Raw genomic sequence first — 22,324 nt, forward strand, 5'->3', positions numbered from 1 at the left:
CTCCAGCTGTCTTTCAGGCATTAGTCAATGACGTCCTGAGAGACATGCTGAACATCTTTGTTTTCGTTTACCTTGACGATATCCTGATTTTTTTCACCGTCACTCCAGATTCATGTTCAGCACGTTCGACGTGTCCTCCAGCGCCTTTTAGAGAATTGTCTTTTTGTGAAGGCTGAGAAGTGCACTTTTCATGCCTCCTCCGTCACATTTCTCGGTTCTGTTATTTCCGCTGAAGGCATTAAGATGGATCCCGCTAAGGTCCAAGCTGTCATTGATTGGCCCGTCCCTAAGTCACGCGTCGAGCTGCAGCGCTTTCTCGGCTTCGCGAATTTCTATCGTCGTTTCATCTGTAATTTCGGTCAGGTGGCAGCTCCTCTCACAGCCCTTACTTCTGTCAAGACGTGCTTTAAGTGGTCCGTTTCCGCCCAGGGAGCTTTTGATCTCCTCAAGAATCGTTTTACATCCGCACCTATCCTTGTTACACCTGACGTCTCTAGACAGTTCGTTGTCGAGGTTGACGCGTCAGAGGTGGGCGTGGGAGCCATTCTTTCTCAGCGCTCCCTCTCTGACGACTCCGTCGCCGCGCGCTTGTCCTAGGAACCTTCTTTTCGTTCCCGTTCCTACTCGTCTGGCCGTTCTTCAGTGGGCTCACTCTGCCAAGTTAGCCGGCCACCCCGGCGTTCGGGGTACGCTTGCTTCCATTCGCCAGCGTTTTTCGTGGCCCACCCGGGAGCATGACACGCGTCGTTTCGTGGCTGCTTGTTCGGTCTGCGCGCAGACTAAGTCCGGTAACTCCCATCCTGCCGGCCGTCTCAGACCGCTTCCCATTCCCTCTCGACCGTGGTCTCACATCGCCTTAGATTTTATCACCGGACTGCCTTCGTCAGCGGGGAAGACTGTTATTCTTACGGTTGTCGATAGGTTCTCTAAGGCGGCTCATTTTATTCCCCTTGCTAAGCTCCCTTCTGCTAAGGAAACGGCACAAATCATCATCGAGAATGTTTTCAGAATTCATGGCCTTCCGTCAGACGTCGTTTCGGACAGGGGTCCGCAATTCACGTCTCAATTTTGGAGGGAGTTTTGCCGTTTGATTGGGGCTTCCGTCAGTCTCTCTTCCGGCTTTCACCCCCAGTCTAACGGTCAAGCAGAACGGGCCAATCAGACTATTGGTCGCATCTTACGCAGTCTTTCTTTTCGTAACCCTGCGTCTTGGTCAGAACAGCTCCCCTGGGCAGAATACGCCCACAACTCGCTTCCTTCGTCTGCGACCGGGCTATCTCCTTTTCAGAGTAGCCTCGGGTACCAGCCTCCGCTGTTCTCGTCTCAGTTCGCCGAGTCCAGCGTCCCCTCCGCTCAGGCTTTTGTCCAACGTTGCGAGCGCACCTGGAAGAGGGTCAGGTCTGCACTTTGCCGTTATAGGGCGCAGACTGTGAGAGCCGCTAATAAGCGTAGAACTAAGAGTCCTAGATATTGTCGCGGTCAGAGAGTTTGGCTCTCCACTCAGAACCTTCCCCTTAAGACAGCTTCTCGCAAGTTGACCCCGCGGTTCATTGGTCCGTTCCGTATTTCTCAGATCATTAATCCTGTCGCAGTGCGACTTCTTCTTCCGCGATATCTTCGTCGCGTCCACCCGGTCTTCCATGTCTCCTGTGTTAAGCCCGTTCTTCGCGCCCCCGCTCGTCTTCCCTCCCCCCCCATCCTTGTCGAGGGCGCACCTATCTACAGATTTTGGACATGCGTCCTCGGGGCCGTGGTCATCAGTACGTAGTGGATTGGGAGGGGTACGGTCCTGAGGAAAGGAGTTGGGTTCCCTCTCGGGACGTGCTGGACCGTTCGCTGATCGATGATTTCCTCCGTTGCCACCAGGTTTCCTCCTCGAGTGCGCCAGGAGGCGCTCGGTGAGTGGGGGGGTACTGTCATGTATTGTCATATTATGTCTTGTTCCTGTTCTTTCTCTTCACTCCGTCTCCCTCTGCTGGTCGTATTAGGTTACCTTCTCTTCCTCTCCTTCCCCCAGCTGCTCCTCATCTTCTCTAACTACCTCGTTTACCCTTTTCCCACCTGTTCCCTTTTTTCCCTCTGATTAGGTCTCTATTTCTCTCTCTGTTCCTGCTTCTGTCTTTGTCAGATTCTCGTTTGAGTTTCTCATGCCAGAACCAAACTATCGTCTCGTTTGCTTCAGCCTTGTCCTGTCCTGTCGGAATCTGCCTGTTCATCTGATGCTACGTGTGATCAGGTACCTCTGTCCTCTACAACCCAGCTATTCTCCTCTGCTGCTAGAAGGGGATTCTAACCCAGCTATTCTCCTCTGCTGCTAGAAGGGGAACTCTTCTGTGATATTCAGAAGGACTTTATGTTTCATTTGTCGCCCTCTCTGTGGGTTGTTTATTTTGCCATCATATACATTTGAAGAGGATCTATGTCTTACCTGTGTTTTGACATTAAAGGACTCTGTTTTTGTTAAACCGCTTTTGGGTCCTCACTCACGTGCATAACACAATAACTAATCATGTCCTTCATCTGAATGTAAAATGGATTCTCAAACAATCAAGCGGCCGAAAGTCAGAAGGGAAAATCATTTGTGGATTCTGCTAATAATAGCTAAACAACGTGCTTATCCTTATTACATTATTCCGACAGGTACAGACAAAACTAATAGTGAATGCTTGTTATTATTTGATGTGATTTGATGGATTTGTTTGGCTGCTTATCTATCTTATCTATGTTTTGATCATGTGACGTTATATAACCTCATCTGCAAACTCAATCAGAATGGATGACAAAGGCAGAGACACCACAGAAGGACAGAGGAAATATGTCACACATACACAGTGCTGCTGCAAAACTGAATGGCAATCTATGTAAATCCATGAACTTTCAGAGGAAGGTTTGATCAGGCCTTGTGCACATGTAAGCAAATCAGAAAATCTACTTTTGGAGACAGTGATGACCCCCCTGTCTCTATTAGTGACTTATTTCAATTATTCCCACCGTGTGTGTGTGATATAAAACGCTACATTCACCAGGAGGGGATTGGGGTTGCAGGGGGTTCGGACACATGGAAGAATTGTCAAAAGGTGCAATATTTTCCTGTTTAAAAAAATTATAATTCACTAGTTATAATTCTCTGGTGCCCTGTATGATAAAGTATTCTCTTACATCATATCTCTCAGTGACTTGATCGCTGCATGCTGGTGTCTCTGGCATCCTGTCATACAGTCCTCTCAACTCCATATAAAACTCAATCTTTTCTACTTTCTCTTTATTCTGTCCACTGGGAAAACATAACCCCTCAGCTCCCACCTGGAGTGAGGGGCTGTCACTCATACAACACCATTTAGTCTAGGAGTTTAGTCATGGGAGAGTTAGCCACAGTCACCACAACCAGTCAGAACTGTCCCAGCTTCTCAGGTGTGGATGGAGGACAATAGCCATTGAAGGGCTTGAAGGGTTCGTTGAGTCATTATGATTCTACATAACACCATTACCCATACCAAAGAACACTCGACGAACCCTCTTTTCTAAGTGTGTACTAGCGTTATCAAATGCGTGTTTGTATACCGGCCATATCTATAACAATTAAATATCGGACTAGTTCAATATGAATTTTCTGTGGAAGATGGGGTTGCTATGGTAGAGTTCACAGGCTTCTGTGGATCTACAGTATCTCTGATATTGTTGCTTGTTGAAAAGCTGTGAATGTTTCCTTTACAGTTTTAGTTTCCCAGATACCGTGGAGGACATGCGACAAAGCCAAACAGCTGTTTATACCGTGTCCTATCCACAACGTCAGAGCGATTGAAAACAAATATTATTCATGGATTTTACTCTGAATGTCTGTTTGACTTCTATTTGCCAGTTCAGCAACATGAAAGGCTTTCCGATAAGGCTCCTTCTAAAGCCACATTCTACTCGTCTAATAATGGTATGATAACAGGCCCTATGGGAAATAAAAGGGTTTTTATTCACATACACGTTCTCAGAAACACACACGCACGCACGCACGCACACACACACACGAACAAGCACACGCACGTATGAACACATGGGGATGCAGATGAGAAGGGAAACAGGAAGACAGGAAATTAAAGTCAGCCTCCCAATCAGACCTCAGAACACATTGTGATCACCCAATATCAACATAAAAGTACAAAGAGCCTCACGTTTCATAAACACGAGACAAATGTCTGTCTGTCTGTCTGTCTGTCTGTTTAAATGTTTAATTCACACCGCTGATAATACACACCAGAGGGAGAACATTTCTTCAACAACGTTGAAGGCAAGCAGTAGACTACTAAAAGGTAACACTGACATCAGGTTTAGGGAACGGTAATTCAGTGGCCGATAATGGTTGCAATGGAGATAAGATGTGCGGGTGATTTTAGCACAAATGTCTGGTTCAACAATGGATTACCCTGTGTTAAATCGGTGGCCAATTGTGGTTGCAATAGGCCCGTTTTAACAATATTTCCTCTTCACTTTGCACCTCAATTCATCATCTTTGGTTGTGGAGCGAGGTAGCGGCACATTCCTTTCCCTAAACAATGGACAGGATACATGTGTCTTAAGTGTATTTTTGTACATAGGGTTTGTTGTTTTTAATGTTTCTACATAGCATGTTGACCACAGTGTAGGTTGGTGGGTGGAGCTATAGGAGGATTGGCTCATTGTAATGGCTGGAATGGTGTCAATGGAACGGAGTCAAAACATGGTTCCCATATGTTTGATCGGTTTGACACCGTTCCATTTATTCTACTCAAGTCATTACAGTGAGCCTGTCCTCCTATAGCTCCCCCACAAGCCTCCACTGGTTAACCAATTGCATTTTCCTGCCTATGGTATAATAATGTTCACTACTGTCTGTGTTTAGAGGAAAGTATTCACACCCCTTGACTTTTTCCACATTTTGTTGTGTTAAAGCTTGAATTTAAATGGATTCAATTGAGATTTTGTGTCACTGGTCTACACACAATACCCCATAATGTCAAAGTAGAATTATATATTTTTACATTTTTATTACATTTTATTAAATTAATAAAACATTTTAAACTGAAATGTCTTGAGTTAATAAATATTCAACCTCTTTGTTATGGCAAGTCTAAATAAGTTCAGGAGTAAAAATTTGCTTAACAAGTCACATAATACACTACATGAACGAAGGTATGTGGACACCTGCATGTGGAACATCTCATTCCAAAATCATGGGCATTAATATGGAGTTTGCTGCTATAACAGCCTCCACTCTTATGGGAAGGCTTTCCACTAGAAGTTGGAACATTCCTGTGGGAATTTGCTTCCAGTCAGCCACAAGAGCATTAGTGAGGTCGGGCACTGATGTTATGCCTGACTAGGCTGATTAGGTCGGGGCTCAGGTCTCTGTGCAGGCCAGTCAAGTTCTTCCAAACCGATCTTGACAAAGCATTTCTGTATGGACCTCGCTTTGTGCACAGAGGATTGTCATGCTGAAATAGGAAAGGACCTTCCTCAAACTGTTGACACAAAGTTGGAAGCACATATTAGTATAGAATGCCATTGTATGCTGTAACCAGGACCATGAAAAACAGCCCCAGACCACTATTCCTCCTCCTCCAAACTTTACAGTTGGCACTATGCATTGGGGCAGGTAGTGTTCTCCTGGCATCTGCCAAACCCAGATTATTAGGCTTGTGTGCCGCTGCTCGGCCATTGAAACCCATTTCATGAAGCTCCTGTCAAACAGTTGTTGTGCTGACGTTGCTTCCAGAGGCAGTTTGGAACTCAGGAGTGAGTGTTGCAACCGAGGACAGACTATTTTTACACGCTACGTGCTTCAGCATTCAGCGGTCCCATTCTGTGAGCTTGTGTGGCCTACATCTTCACGGCTGAGCCATTGTTGCTCCTTGACGTTTCCACTTCACAATAACAGCACTTACAGTTGACTGGGGAAGCTCTAGCAGGGCAGATATTTGACTTGTTGGAAACGTGGCATCCTATGACGGTGCCACGTTGAAAGTCACTGAGCTCTTCAGTAAGGCCATTCTACTGCCAATGTTTGTCTATGGAGATTGCATTGCTGTGTGCTCGATTTTATACACCTGTCAGCTACGGGTGTGGCAAAATTAGCCAAATACACTCAGTTGAAGGGGTGTCCATATACTTCTATATATATACTGTAGTGTAATTTGCATGGACACACTGTGCAATAATAGTGTTTAACATGATTTTTGAATGACTACCTCATCTCTGTATCCCACACATACAAATGATCTGTAAGGTCCCTCTGTCGAGCAGTGAATTTCAAACACAGATTCAACCATAAAAAAACAGGGAGGTTTTCCAGCGTCTCACAAAGAAGGTCACTTATAAAAAATACAATTAAAACTTAAACTGCAATAAATGTGGCAAAGAAATTAACTTTATGTCCTGAATACAAAGCATTATGTTTGGGGCAAATCCAGCACACCACTTAGTACCACTCTTCAAATTTTCAAGCATGGTGGTGGCTGCATCATGTTATGGGTATGCTTGTCATCGAAGGACTTAGGGATTTTTTTAGGATGAAAAGAAAAGTAATAGACATGACAATAACCTAAAACACAAGGCCAAATATAGACTGGAGTTGCTTACCAAGACGGCATTGAATGTTCCTGAGTGGCCTAGTCACAGTATTGACATAAATCGTATTGAAAATCTATACCGAGAATTGAAAATGGCTGTCTAGCAATGATCAACAACCAACTTGACAGAGGTTGAATAATTTTTAAAGAATAATGTGCGAATGTTGCACAGTCCAGGTGTGCAAAGCTCTTAGAGACTAACAGCTCTAATCGCTACCAAAGGTGATTCTACATGTATTGACTCAGAATACTATGTAAATGAAATATTTCTGTACATAATTCTCTATAAATTTGCAAACATTTCTAAAAACATGTGTTCACTTTGTATTGTGTGTAGATGGGGGAGAATTCTAATTTTTGTAATTCATTTTAGAAAAAGATGTGCTATAAGTCAAGGTGTATGAATACTTTCTGAAGGCACTGTATATAAACTTGGTGAACTATTCTCAACCCTCAAAACTCACCGTTCAGGGTCTAAAAGGAAAACAAAAGGATGTCAAAAAAATGTCAGGAACAAATTGTCAGTGGCTTAACACAGAGGAATTCTCTTGGTTGCTTAGCCTCTGATTGTATAAGTGGGGATATGCTGGTATTGTAACCTTTATCGAACTAGGCAAGTCAGTTAAGAACAAATTCTTATTTACAATGACGGCCTACCGGGGAACAGTGTGTTAGCTGCCTTTTCAGGGGCAGAACGACAGATTTTTACCTTGTCAGTTCGTGGATTCTATCCAGCAACCTTTTGGTTACTGGCCCAACGCTCTAACCACTAGGCTACCTGCCATATTGAAACTAGTGAGAGTGTCAGTAGCCTTTATACCCACTCTCCTCTCTCTATCATCTTGGTCCCTCTAGGCTGTGCAAGGTTATAGAGGCCAGTTAGTGGATCAGAGGTGAAGGAGGCAGTGCTTTCAACTGTGTGCGAGAGGGCAATAGTGCATGAAATGTAAGGCATGGAACTGTAAACCTTCCTCAAAGAGTTGCATACAAGCAGGGGCGGACTTAGTGATTTGAAGGCTCCAGGCAGAGTCCAGTCTGAGGTCTGACATGCCATGCTCGTTTTGGCCAGACAGCATCAGATAGGTGGGCAGCATACGACACATGGCCTCTGCCTCGACGACGATGACAGTGTTATCAGCAGCACCTGTCTTTTTAATGAGGAAATGAATTAACTTAGGTCAGCAGATATTTTATTTATTTATTTATTACTAGTTATCATTTTTTTCAATTATGCCCAGCTCACCCCTGATGATACAGTATATGAGGCCTGAGGCAATTGCCTCTTCTGCCTAATGGTAAGCCAACCGCTGCACACAAGGGCTCTACTGTTGACCATGAAGGAGATCAGAGTTGTTCCGAAGACTGTGATTATATCAGAACTTGCTGTCTGTGTTTAAATGTGTATTTAAAATAGGTACAAACATTAACACATAAAGTACTAATTATGCCTGATGTTCTCTTCATAATAGTTGCATTACTTGTAGCTTTGCAGTTGTTTGTCGGTGTATCCTTGCAGGAAAAGACAACACAATTTCAAAAGCTCACACAGATGTCAAGTGTACACATCATGTCTCGTAGTAACAATGATGAGGAAGAGCACTTTATCAGTAGTCCCCTGAGGAACCCGGCCTAGGATGGACTATGTGTTGGATAATGTCACACCCTGACCATAGTTTGCTTTGTATGTTTCTATGTTTTGTTTGGTCAGGGTGTGATCTGAGTGGGCATTCTATGTTGGATGTCTAGTTTGTCTGTTTCTGTGTTTGGCCTGATATGGTTCTCAATCATAGCAGGTGTTAGTCGTTGTCTCTGATTGGGAGCCATATTTAGGTAGCCTGTTTTGTCATTTTGGGTGGTAGGTGATTGTCTATGTTAGTTGCTTGTGGCAGCACAGTTCTCATTATAGCGTCACGGTCATTATTGGTTTGTGTTCAGTGCTTTCTTTAATAAAAAAATCATCATGAACACATACCACGCTGCATTTTGGTCCGCTCCTTACGACGATCGTGACAGATAAGGTGATGAAACGAACGGGCTGCTGAGTCTAAGCGCCAATGTGCTGCAAGAAACCATGAGGACGAGCCCTCGATACCTACCCTCAATACCGGGGTGAGGGACTTTATGTAACTCTGTCAGCACAGCAGGAACACCAGTCTTAGTGAGGGTGCACACACTGAGACGAGCAGAGTGTAATGACCCCTGACAGGGACATTAATATTTCAGCTGGACAGAGGTGTACCCACTACTTCACTCTTACCGATTGTTTAAAAAATGCCTACTTAATCCTCATATACGAAGGTCGTGTTTTCATCGGAAAATGGCATAGAAATCGTGTTGAGTCATTCTGGTAGTGTAATAGGATTGGTTAACCATTTCCTGTTGCTATGTGCACTCACTTGTAATGAAATAGCTACATTATAGAAGAGTGACTAATGTCAATTTTCAATGATAAAGTAGGAATTGAATCTTCCCACCTGACATAACAGCCTCTGGGTTGATATCTTAGGTAATCTACTGTATTCTCCTGAGCTCAATGGTTCTGCCCCACCCCCACCCCCCACCCACTGTTTAATTTAGGGAATTGGACAACCTACTGTCAACAAAGGTGGGTGTTGAAGTACCAAGAACCACAGCGTGTCATCTTTGTACATGTGGCAACGGAAGAGCGCTCCTCGTTCTTGGAATTTCATTATCTCAAAATGGCCCTCTCCTCTGTTCTCCTCAGTTCTCAACACTAGGTGGTGATGAGTTTACAGAATGTTATGTCCTACTGTGTAGTCACATGGACATCTTCACATTGCAGCTACTGTGTCTTGCTTATCAGATCCCACTAGACTAACATCCAGAAGCTCAATTTAGTTCAGAATTTGATGTCTCACAATACTAGCCTAAACGCTGTCACTTGTATGTTATTAAACAAGGAGGAGGTATTGCTCCTATCAAGCTAGGCTTTTGAGAGGTTTTGGTGGAAACCTGAACATACCAGTTGAGTGATAATGTTCTCTTTTCTGGGACCTGTTACTACACAGCAGTTTTTTGATATGAAGAACAAAAATAATTAATCATATCCTTACAGTACAATTTACAGTACGTTGGTTGAGGATTGAAGATCTGTATCTATCAACTGTTGCCTCTAACTGTGGCTCTGAAGATGGAGAGACAGACTGACATGAAACCAGGGCAGAACCACAGGCCCATAGGGGGCACAGAGGCACATGCCTCTTCATTTTATCGTGTTTAATAATAATAAAAATAATAATTATGAAGTTGGCTTTAGCTAGCCCAGATAGGTTCCTAATCTCCCAACCTCACAACTAGCTACCAATAAGCCATTTCAGGCTGTCAATCAAGTTAGAGTAGCTAGCTTGTCTAACTATCTTAGCTGGCATGCCTTCTGGCAAGGCTGGTAGACTTTCAAGAAACAAGCAATAACTAAATATACCGAATAAGACTCACATTAGTTTAACACATTCATCCTTTACTCAGATCTGAACAGAAATGCAGAGAAGTATATTTAGTTTCTTTAAAAAAAAAGAACCAGCAGGATACAGACGGCTCAAGAAGGTATGCTAAGATATGCTGAAAATATATATATATATTTTTACATACCTGTAGAAGTAAGCATAATCATTATGCCTCTAGATTGCAGGTAAAAGCTGTTTCAGGTGTTTAAAAAAATCCCAAATGCTACAACCTCCGGATGGGGGGGGGGCATAGCCCCACTCTGAACCAGCCCCCAGTCATCCTCACATACTCTGAGGGACCACTGCTCACTAACTTCACAGCGACAAACGACATGACAAAGCGCTCCCACTGTTTAATGTTTAAAAGATAGCTCAATCTGTCTGTCCCTCCGATGTAATGCAGAAACGATGCAAACACTCTCAGGTTCTTGGATTTACAGACAGAAGGGATAGTAATTGCGCAACAATCGATTCTCTCTCACTTCTTTTCCCTCTCACTCTCTCTGTCCCTTCTTCTGTGCAACACATGCACACACATGAAAGCAGTTTCTCGTGACTGGCAGAAGCTAGAATCTTTCATGGAACTGTATATGTGTGTTATTATGCAATTCAGGGTTGACAAGGAGTTTGAAACATTTTCACTTTCAGATTTTTATGGGGGCTAGATAGCATATTCCATTATACGTATAGGCTATGCTACGTCAAGGCTATGCTGTGTCAAGGCTATGCTGTGTCAAGGCTATGCTGTGTCAAGGCTATGCTGCGTCAAGGCTATGCTGCGTCAAGGCTATGCTGCGTCAAGGCTATGCTACGTCAAGGCTATGCTGCGTCAAGCCTATGCTACGTCAAAGCTATGCTGCGTCAAGCCTATGCTACGTCAAGCCTATGCTACGTCAAGGCTATGCTGCGTCAAGCCTATGCTACGTCAAGGCTATGCTGCGTCAAGCCTATGCTACGTCAAGGCTATGCTGCGTCAGGGCTATGCTATGTCAAGCTGGCACCTCTACAATACTTCAACTCAAGAGATCAGGGTTGGGGAAAGTACCATAAGGTACCATTTATCATCAAAGAGGATTTTTCCATTTTCAAAATGGAATTTCAATTCACTTCCTTCATTGAAATGAAATGTATATGGTTGAGATTATCATCACGTTATGCATGTGACATCTGAGATATATATCTTGTTGAAACTGAACAAATTGAGGTACAGCAGGCTGCTCAAAAGCAAGAGAGCTATTAACTAGAGTTGGGCTATGATGACAAGCCTTTTGTCATCTGTATTTAAATGAGTCACTAACCAGGAGTGACAGGACCTCCATTCCCCTGCTGGGAGGGGAATGGAGGTCCTCGTTTATGCAGCTCTATTTTAGAACAAGTTATTTCCTTTTGGGTGGTTTTCATGAAAAATCCACTTAAAAATCCTTCCTGGTTGACAAAGGCTGTAGAAATCTTGTCAACGCCGTGTGTATAGGTGGCAGGGAAGTCAGGCGCAGGAGAGTCAAAATAGAGTGTAAAATGGAGTCTTTTAATAACTGTCCACAGAACATGCTCTATAACACTAAAAAGTATAGACATGAAAAAACATGGGTACGAGGACCCGTCGCGCACCAATACAACAAATAAACAACACGGACAATAAAACAATCTCTGACAAAGACATGAGGGGAAACAGAGGGTTAAATACACAACAGGTAATGAATGGGATTGAAAACAGGTGTGTGGGAAGACAAGACAAAACCAATGGAAAATGAAAAATGGATCAATGATGGCTAGAAGACCGCTGACGTCGAACGCCGAGCACCGCCCGAACAAGGAGAGGTAACAACTTCGGTAGAAGTTGTGACAAATCTAGTGGCTAGAATCTCATCACAATATCCTCCTTGACCAGATAACATCTTGTCCTTAATAATTCCATGACTTAAATTAACTTTAAAATCATCTCAAGTCCTAGCTGTAGCCTACTTGTTTTAATGGCTCTAACATGCTCTCATTTTACAGCTTGGGAGACTATCTAAAACATGTTTCCCAGCATTCTAATAGGAGTTGAAGAAAATGTGAATAAAAGTTGTAAGGTGAAACATCGGAAACCAAACTTCTTAAGAGAGATTCATTTATTGAAAATCCTTTGAAATCAACATCGGAAGACATACTCAATCAGGCGAGGACACACACTCAAAGAAAGTCATAACTTGAGAGAGTTTTACAAGATCAAGGCAGAAAATGACTTTGTTTGCAAAGGCATAATGGAGATTATGAGCCCCGGCTCTCATATCTGAAACTGTGCTGAGTGGAGGCTACAACTGCCTCGAATACATGTCAGACATTACACTGGAGCGGAGACTGGCTGATGTCTCACTGTCGCCCCTGAGGACACTGTTGATCCAAGGCATGTAGGCAGAGAGCTTCATGTAGACAGCGTATTTCTCCCTGGCACAGGCCTTATCGAAGGACAGGATCCCTGCAGCATACACTCTGCTGTCTTTGGGGTCCTGGACTGCCAGGGCACCGCCTGCATCCCCAAAGCACACATTCTCCTGGTACTTGCTGGCTCCAGTACAGAACATGTTGTCGTCTATGGTAGGAGTCCTGCTCAGCACTTGGCCACTGGGGTTGTACTCTGCTTTACAGAAGCCGTGCGATACCACAGGCAACACCAGGTGTTTCAGTGACTCAGCGGCGGTGAAGTGGACCCCCAAGCCCCAGCCTGTGATGATGCCTTTCTTCTGGGCTGCCTCAGCCAGGTCCTCACCCCTCTCAGGCAGAGGGATGGGCATCACATCCTCGCTCAGTGTGAATGGCCGCTTCAGCTGAATCAGAGCCAGGTCGTTGTCCCAGTCTGACACGTTCTGGAAGCCTGGGTGCAGAACCACCTAGAAGGGGGAAGGGAATAATTCATAGGACCTCTTTTTGATGATCTACTGTATTTGTGTTCTGACTACCTGTAAGACTGAGAGAGCCCAGTGATGAGAGCCCAGTGATGAGAGCCCAGTGATGAGAGCCCAGTGCAGTTCTGCTTGCTGAAAATACTGAATTGTCTGAATATTGTTTGAAAGAGATGGTAATGGGCATACTAGCTCACCTTTTCAACAGCAACTTCTTTGGAAGCATTGGCTTGGCAGCGTCGCGTGATGCCTAGGTACACCTTGGGGATGATTGGTTCTTTCCCCTGGGTGTCCTGCCTACTCTTCCTGACAAACAAGTTCCTGCCAGAGGTCAGGACCCAGCGGTCAGAGATTAGAGCTCCCCCAGCGAAGCCCCCGTTCATGAAGTTTTCACTCAGATAGACCATGGCCTGCCAGGGGACATGAGGGGCCAGGGTGCCCCCAACCATACGCCTGAAGCGCAGGTCTGGGCAAGAAACACAACAACATTATTTGTATACAATCTATACAATCTCTATATATTTAAAACACTCCCATCTCCCTCGCACCACCTAGCACATACTGCTGTGCAACTCAAACACAACTGTAAAAGATTATTGCAGAAAAATGAAATGTGCCTCAATACAATTCCAGCCTTAGTTTCAGTTTCAGTGTGCTAAAATCAGCACTATTCACTTGAATACACACAGCATTTGGTAATAGCTTTGTGGAACCTTGACCTGACAGAAGCTCAGTAAATTAATGAATCATCTACTATTATCTGAAAAAATAAGTGTTGTCATGACTTGAGCCAGACAAGGCTAGCTTTCACAGAATTACCTTGGGGGTCACAATACGCAGAAACCTAAATGAGGATGGAATTAGTGTCGTTTCTCTTCTCAAACATTTTCCTTGAAACGCTTGATGAGAGGTGGATTTTTTCGAGGAATTTTACTTTTAAAGGCTTTCATGCTCTGTAGATTTTCCTAATGACATATCTTACCATTCAGCTTGGAGGAAGTTGAGACTGAGGATCTGTCCTTCCTTTCCTCCCTGCTTGCCTTCTCTTTGATCCCTGTCATCTCATGTGTGTCGCTGCTGAATCGATTTTTAAGATAATCGGGATAATAGCTGTGAGCCGTGAGACTTAACAAGGTTCTCACTTGAAAGTGACGGTGACATTCTCATTTTGGCCACAGCTACTGTATTCTCTTCCTCTTATAGAGGCCAACAGGCTGAATAGGAACAGCTTGTGTCTGCTCAGCTCAGAGTAGCCTGAGGGGAGCCATAGTGAAGATTGGCTTCAGAACATCCGATTAGAGTGACAGTGTAATTGAAATGCGAGTGATATCCTTACACGAACCAGTCAGAATGTGCCAGCAAATATAACATGTTTTGGAAATACAAGATTTGCACTTGTATGTCCAATATTTGTGTGCGATATTCTGCATCAATGGAGTAACTTTAGCATAACCATAACATAGACATGGGATAAGAAAGGGTGTCAATGCTCCTTGATCTTGTTTTTGTTTGAAAGCGTTTCCTCTCTCCATTCAGAACATTTAATCCCTCTCCCTTTGTTGACATTTCAATCTAAATCAGAAGAAGTAAGCTTGTATTGGCATAAAGCAGGGAATGGGTTATGTGTCAGTTATATAGATAGTTACTTGAATCGCCTGAGATCTCATCAATTGCATGTGATTCTTGGGTTTTGATTTTGATTCTGACCTGAGCCAGACAGACACAGGAGGCTGCGAGGAGCACTGCCAGGGATGACCTGTGGACAGAAGGAACACATGGGTACAGTACACACACACAGAGCCAACTGACAGACAGAGCCCAAACACTCACCAGTAGCACAGCTAACGGTTCCTTTACTTAGGGCTTCTCGGGGCTTGCATGTTTATCTATATTTAGAAAAGGTCTCTAGCTAGAACAGTTTGAATGTATTTCCCTGCCATATTACAAAGATCCTTTGTCCAAAGACATTCCAGAGATTTATTTGGATTGGTACTGCAACGACAACAATTGTCAGACAACTAGGGTTTCGTTGAGGAAAGAATATGAAAGGTATAACATACCACATTTTGATGGAAATATCAGTATATCAGTTTGTATGTTGAGCTGTGTCTCCTCTGTAAAGACAATGCGCTTGAAACTTTATGGGACCAAGGCCTTATATCTGCTGAGGAGAGAACTCACCCCCTGTCTGCCCACCCCTGGGAATGTTGCTGGACACAGCTTCAGATCTGATTCCCGAAAACCTGAGAGATTGCAAAATCTCTGTTCTTGCCAACCCATTATTGGGATCATGTCTAAACCCTAACCCTGGCCCCATCTGGAGCTCAGCCAGAGCCAACTAGTATCCGAAAAGACCATCTGAGGGATAAATCATTTCATAGGGTATGAATTATGAAACCAGAACAGGACACAGCACATCTATAATTTCTGTGTCAGTTTGGTTTATTGCTAGGAAAGGAGGTGGATATAAATGCCGCATCAGTGTGTTATTTAAAAAATGTGGTACCATCAGAATCCCCAAAACGTTTTCTTGATTATGTTATTTGGAAAACCCCAATGAAAAAGTTGTTGTTGTTGACTCACATTTGCTGTTTATGACTCACTTTGGTAACACTTTACTTGACATCCAGCGTCATAACACGTTATGACACAGATATAACCAGGTTATAATATGTCATAACAGCTGACATAACTTGTCATAACCTGTTATAATATGGTCATAACACTGTCGTGACACATATTTATACCTGTTGTGACATACGTTGTGTTATTTTATGACTGGTTATGACACCTACCGAGTGTCAAAACCCACAAAACCTACCACGCAAGGCAAAACATTCCATTACACCATAGCCTACCTACATGTTAACAGTATGTTCATGTTATATATATATTTTTTAAATTGACCATATTCAATTATCATTGTAATTGCGCACACAGTGATGTCAGACATGCACCAACCCCAATTCTTTGTGGCTGATGACTGATTTCAGGAGCAGGACAAGACACCCTCTTTTTTACTGATATAAGGGCATGTACAGTTGAAGTCGGAAGTTTACATACACCTTAGCCAAAGTACGTTCATCTCTAGGAGACAGAACGCATCTCCTTCCTGAGCGGTATGACGGCTGCGTGGTCCCATGGTGTTTATACTTGCGTGCTATTGTTTGCACTGATGAACATGGTACTTTCAGGCATTTGGAAATTGCTCCCAAGGATGAACCAAATGATGTCTCAAAGGATGTCAATTAGCCTATCAGAAGCTCCTGAAGCCATGACATCATATTCTGGAATTTTCCAAGCAGTTTAAAGGCACAGTTAGTGTATGTAAACTTCTGACCCACTGGAATTGTGATACAGTGAATTATAAGTGAAATAATCTGTATGTAAACAATTGTTGGAAAAATTACTTGTGTCATGCACAAAGTAGATGTCCTAACTGACTGGCCAAAACTATAGTTTGTTAACAAGACATTTTTGGAGTGGTTGAAAATGACCGAAGTGCATGTAAACTTCTGACTTCAACTGTACGTGATAGGCATATCTGGCTTATATGATTATGATGGTCATAATGCTTCTTGACACTGTCATAAAGTGTATTTTCTTAGTCCTAGTGAAGTGACACAGGATGGTCATAATGCTTCTTGACACTGTCATAAAGTGTATTTTCTTAGTCCAAGTGAAGTGACACAGGATGGTCATAATGCTTCTTGACACTGTCATAAAGTGTATTTTCTTAGTCCAAGTGAAGTGACACAGGATGGTCATAATGCTTCTTGACACTGTCATAAAGTGTATTTTCTTAGTCCAAGTGAAGTGACACAGGATGGTCATAATGCTTCTTGACACTGTCATAAAGTGTATTTTCTTAGTCCTAGTGAAGTGACACAGGATGGTCATAATGCTTCTTGACACTGTCATAAAGTGTATTTTCTTAGTCCAAGTGAAGTGACACAGGATGGTCATAATGCTTCATGACACTGTCATAAAGTGTATTTTCTTAGTCCAAGTGAAGTGACACAGGATGGTCATAATGCTTCTTGACACTGTCATAAAGTATATTTTCTTAGTCCAAGTGAAGTGACACAGGATGGTCATAATGCTTCCTGACAGTGTCAGAAAGTGCATTTTCTACAAGGTATTTAAAAGATGATGAAAACACATATTATATAACATATTATGACATGGTTATGACACTGGGTGTAAAGTAAAGTGTTACCCTCACTTTTCAAGAAGAATAAAATGTGCTTGCCTTTAAAAACATCTGGAGGGAAACATTTACTTAGTGTTTTAGCATTGTAAAGGATCCAAGCTTTTAAAATACCAGCTTTGCGAAATCATGTGAATTCCACGTGGCTGTTGCCCGAGGTACAAAGAACAGGTAGCCTAGTCGAGTAAAGTTGAGTAAACAAATAGTCTGTCCTTTTGCCAAGCTTCTTGGCTCTCAACAACATTAGGAAAAATCCAGCCTTGCAACCAATTCATATTCTGGTGTTGGGGAAAGAAATTGAAGGATTAAGTGACATTCTTCCACTGAGAGATCTACATTATCTGATGTATTCCATTTTGAGTTTGTATCCCAATATTACACTTTATATACATCATAGAAGACTGAAATATAACAGAACTGTTAGACATAGAAACACCGGATTTTCTGCGTAAAAAAATAAAATAATGTTTACTAATGACTCAATTCTGAAAAATATGAATGTCACTCCACCTGTGAGGCCACTAGGTCATTTGACTGCAGGACAGGGCTACTACCACATCCCAGTTGAAAGCACCTTCTGACATGTGTTAGTGTGCCATCTCATTCTTATGGCCACTCGTTGGAGTGGAGTAGTTTGTTCATAACCATCCTCCTTTTAGTCCGTGCAAAAATTAGTTTGCAATAGTATCGATTAACTGTAAAATGAGAGGCTTTCATTGAAAAAGAGAAAAAAAGCTACAGTGCTTTGTAACAAAGAGGTGAGCGTATAACGTACATGTCACACCCTGACCATAGAGAGCCCTCGGTTCTCTATGGTGTTTAGGTCAGAGCGTGACTGGGGGGGGTTATCTAGTTTATAGATTTCTAGGTTGGTGGTTTGTGTTGTTCCCAATTAGAGGCAGCTGGTAATCATTGCCTCTAATTGGGGATCATATTTTAGGTAGGCTTTTCCCCACCTGCATTTGTGGGATGTTGTTTTGTGTTTGTGCACCATGTAGTCACGTTTAGTTGTTTGTTTAGTGATATATTTTGTTTGGTTTAAGTTTCTCTTTGAATTAAATATGTGGAACTCAACATCCGCTGCGCCTTGGTCCCGTTCTTACGACAACCGTGACAGTACAGTATGTTGTTGTAACGGTTTTCTTGATGAGAAGGAGAGTCGGACCAAAATGCAGCGTGTCTATTGCAATCCATGTTTAATGAAGAAACACACTAAACACAAACACTACCAAAACAATAAACTTAACGAAAACCGAAACAGCCTATACTTGTGTAACCTAACACAGAACAATGACATCAGGACACTAAGGACATTCACCCACAAACACACAGTGAAACCCAGGCTACCTAAATATGGTTCCCAATCAGAGACAATGACTAACACCTGCCTCTGATTGAGAACCATATCAGGCCAAACATAGAAATAGACAAACAAGACATCCAACATAGAATGCCCACCCCGTTCACGTCCTGACCAACACTAAAACAAGGAAAACACACACGAACGATGGTCAGAACGTGACAGTACCCCCCCTCCAAGGTGCGGACTCCGGACGCACAACTTAAACCTATAGGGGAGGGTGTGGGTGGGCATCTGTCCGCGGTGGCGGCTCTGGCGCTGGACGTGGACCCCACTCCATAATAGTCTTTGTCCACCTCCTTAGCGTCCCTAGATAGGTGACCCTCCTAAGAGACAGCTCGGGACAGAGGGGAAGCTCGGAACAGAGGTAGCTCGGGACTGATGGGTAGCTCAGCACTGAGAGGAAGCTCAGCACTGAGAGGAAGCTCAGCACTGAGAGGAAGCTCAGGCAGGTGGTTGGATCCGGCAGATCCTGGCTGGCTGGCGGTTCTGGAAGATCCTGGCTGACTGGCGGATCCGGAAGAGTCTGGTCGACTGGCGGATCCGGAAGAGTCTGGTCGACTGGCGGATCCGGAAGAGTCTGGTCGACTGGCGGATCCGGAAGAGTCTGGTCGACTGGCGGATCCGGAAGAGTCTGGTCGACTGGCGGATCCGGAAGAGTCTGGTCGACTGGCGGATCCGGAAGAGTCTGGTCGACTGGCGGATCCGGAAGAGTCTGGTCGACTGGCGGATCCGGAAGAGTCTGGTCGACTGGCGGATCCGGAAGAGTCTGGTCGACTGGCGGATCCGGAAGAGTCTGGTCGACTGGCGGATCCGGAAGAGTCTGGTCGACTGGCGGATCCGGAAGAGTCTGGTCGACTGGCGGATCCGGAAGAGTCTGGTCGACTGGCGGATCCGGAAGAGTCTGGTCGACTGGCGGATCCGGAAGAGTCTGGTCGACTGGCGGATCCGGAAGAGTCTGGTCGACTGGCGGATCCGGAAGAGTCTGGTCGACTGGCGGATCCGGAAGAGTCTGGTCGACTGGCGGATCCGGAAGAGTCTGGTCGACTGGCGGATCCGGAAGAGTCTGGTCGACTGGCGGATCCGGAAGAGTCTGGTCGACTGGCGGATCCGGAAGAGTCTGGTCGACTGGCGGATCCGGAAGAGTCTGGTCGACTGGCAGATCTAGAAGAGTCTGGTCGACTGGCAGATCTGGAAGAGTCTGGTCGACTGGCAGATCTGGAAGAGTCTGGTCGACTGGCAGATCTGGAAGAGTCTGGTCGACTGGCAGATCTGGAAGAGTCAGGTCGACTGGCAGATCTGGAAGAGTCTGGTCGACTGGCAGATCTGGAAGAGTCTGGTCGACTGGCAGATCTGGAAGAGTCTGGTCGACTGGCAGATCTGGAAGAGTCCGGTCGACTGGCAGATCTGGAAGAGTCCGGTCGACTGGCAGATCTGGAAGAGTCCGGTCGACTGGCAGCTCTGGCTGCTCCATGCTGACTGGCTGCTCCATGATGACTGCCAGCTCTGGCTGCTCCATGCTGACTGGCTGCTCCATGCTGACTGGCAGCTCTGGCTGCTCCATGCTAACTGGCTGCTCCATGCTGACTGGCAGCTCTGGCTGCTCCATGCTGACTGGCTGCTCTGGCTGCTCCATGCTGACTGGCTGCTCCATGCTGCTCTGGCTGCTCCATGCTGACTGGCGGCCCTGGCTGCTCCATGCTGACTGGCGGCCCTGGCTGCTCCATGCTGACTGGCGGCCCTGGCTGCTCCATGCTGACTGGCGGCCCTGGCTGCTCCATGCTGACTGGCGGCCCTGGCTGCTCCATGCTGACTGGCGGCCCTGGCTGCTCCATGCTAACTGGCAGCTCTGGCGGCTCCTTGCAGACTGGCAGCTCTGGCGGCTCCTTGCAGACTGGCAGCTTTGGCGGCATCCTGCAGACAGGCAGCTCTGGCGGCTCCTTGCAGACTGGCAGCTCCTTGCAGACTGGCAGCTCTATGCAGACTGGCAGCTCCTTGCAGACTGGCAGCTCCTTGCAGACTGGCAGCTCCTTGCAGACTGGCAGCTCCTTGCAGACTGGCAGCTCCTTGCAGACTGGCAGCTCCTTGCAGACTGGCAGCTCTATGCAGACTGGCAGTTCTGAACAGGCGGGAGACTCCGGCAGCGCTGTAGAGAAGGAATGCTCTAACAGCGCTAAACAGGCGGGAGACTCCGACAGCGCTGGAGAGGAGGAGGGCTCCGACAGCGCTGGACAGGCGAGGCGCACTGTAGGCCTGATGCGTGGTGCTGGCACTGGTGGTACTGGGCCGAGGACACGCACAGGCAGCCTGGTGCGAGAAGCTGCTACCGGAGGGCTGGGGTGTGGAGGTGGTACTGGAAAGACCGGACCATGCAGGCGTACTGGAGCTCTTGAGCACCGAGCCTGCCCAACCTTACCTGGTTGAATGCTCACGGTCGCCCTGCCAGTGCGGCGAGGTGGAATAGCCTGCACTGGGCTATGCAGGCGAACCGGAGACACCGAGCGCAAGGCTGGTGCCATGTAAGCCGGCCCAAGGAGACGCACTGGGGACCAGCTGCGTAGAGCCGGCTTCATGGCATTAGGCTCGACGCTCAATCTAGCCCGGCCGACACGCGGAGCTGGAATATACCGCACCGGGCTATGAACCCGCACTGGAGACACCGTGCACACCACTGCATAACACGGTGCCTGTCCGGTCTCTCTAGCCCCCCGGTAAGCACAGGGAGTCTGCCCAGGTCTCCTACCTGGCGTAGCCATACTCCCTGTTAGCCCCCCCCCAAGAAATTTTTGGGGCTGCCTCTCAGGCTTCCATCCGCTACGTTGTGCTGCCTCCTCATATCTGCGCCTCTCAGCTTTCGCCGCCTCCAGTTCTTCTTTGGGGCGGCGATATTCTCCTGGCTGAGCCCAGGGTCCTCTTCCTTCTAATTCGTCCTCCCATGTCCATACCTCCTCTTTGGGCTGCTCCTGTTGCCTCTTCTCCTGCTGCACCTTTGGGCGGCTACACTCCCCTGGTTTAGCCCAGGGTCCTCTCCCGTCCAGGATTTCCTCCCATGTCCAGAAATCCTTATTGCGCATCTCCTCGCGCTGCTCATGCCTGTTGACACGCTGCTTGGTCCTTTTGTGGTGGGTGATTCTGTAACGGTTTTCTTGATGAGAAGGAGAGTCGGACCAAAATGCAGCGTGTCTATTGCAATCCATGTTTAATGAAGAAACACACTAAACACAAACACTACCAAAACAATAAACTTAACGAAAACCGAAACAGCCTATACTTGTGTAACCTAACACAGAACAATGACATCAGGACACTAAGGACATTCACCCACAAACACACAGTGAAACCCAGGCTACCTAAATATGGTTCCCAATCAGAGACAATGACTAACACCTGCCTCTGATTGAGAACCATATCAGGCCAGACATAGAAATAGACAAACAAGACATCCAACATAGAATGCCCACCCCGTTCACGTCCTGACCAACACTAAAACAAGGAAAACACACACGAACGATGGTCAGAACGTGACAGTTGTCGTGTACTTATATTACTGTAGATCTAGGGATTGATGGTGACTGAACAGTGTCATGTACCTCATCAGTGTAATTACAGTATATAAAACAGCCATTGTTAATAGGAACTGTGTCAGGGCTAACGAGTTGGCAGATTGTCACTCAGATGGTCTCATCGGTATCATTCATTCATGTCTCTGAAACAGGTGGGAGGGCTGGCATAATACAATAACTGATGCAAGGACAGAGGGATGGATGCCCTGCCTGCCTGCCTGCTTGCCTGCCTGCCTGCCTGCCTGCCTG

At 45.5% G+C, this 22,324-nt stretch overlaps 1 protein-coding gene across 1 annotated transcript; it reads right to left on the reverse strand.

The window, feature by feature from the left end:
• Nucleotides 1–12,153: 12,153 nt before the first annotated feature.
• On the reverse strand, nt 12,154–15,148 carry LOC139384705 (haptoglobin-like). Its single transcript, XM_071129535.1, has 4 exons — nt 15,003–15,148; nt 14,589–14,698; nt 13,140–13,408; nt 12,154–12,930 (listed from the first exon to the last, which is right to left on the reverse strand). Exons 1-4 carry the CDS (start codon nt 15,005–15,007, stop codon nt 12,355–12,357), a joined length of 960 nt encoding a protein of 319 aa, XP_070985636.1. The 5' UTR covers nt 15,008–15,148; the 3' UTR covers nt 12,154–12,354.
• Nucleotides 15,149–22,324: the final 7,176 nt, after the last annotated feature.

Source organism: Oncorhynchus clarkii, chromosome 26, assembly GCF_045791955.1.
Source record: "Oncorhynchus clarkii lewisi isolate Uvic-CL-2024 chromosome 26, UVic_Ocla_1.0, whole genome shotgun sequence".
In the NCBI taxonomy this organism is placed as follows: Eukaryota; Metazoa; Chordata; class Actinopteri; order Salmoniformes; family Salmonidae; genus Oncorhynchus; species Oncorhynchus clarkii.

What these genes read in the sequence shown, in the direction of transcription:
- LOC139384705 (XM_071129535.1), bottom strand. An exon ending in TGAGATCTCAGGCGATTCAA is followed by an intron (nt 13,409 to 14,588) that starts GTAACTATCTAT and finishes TTTCTTGCCCAG; the next exon opens with ACCTGCGCTTCAGGCGTATG. An exon ending in AAGAAGTTGCTGTTGAAAAG is followed by an intron (nt 12,931 to 13,139) that starts GTGAGCTAGTAT and finishes TCCCCCTTCTAG; the next exon opens with GTGGTTCTGCACCCAGGCTT.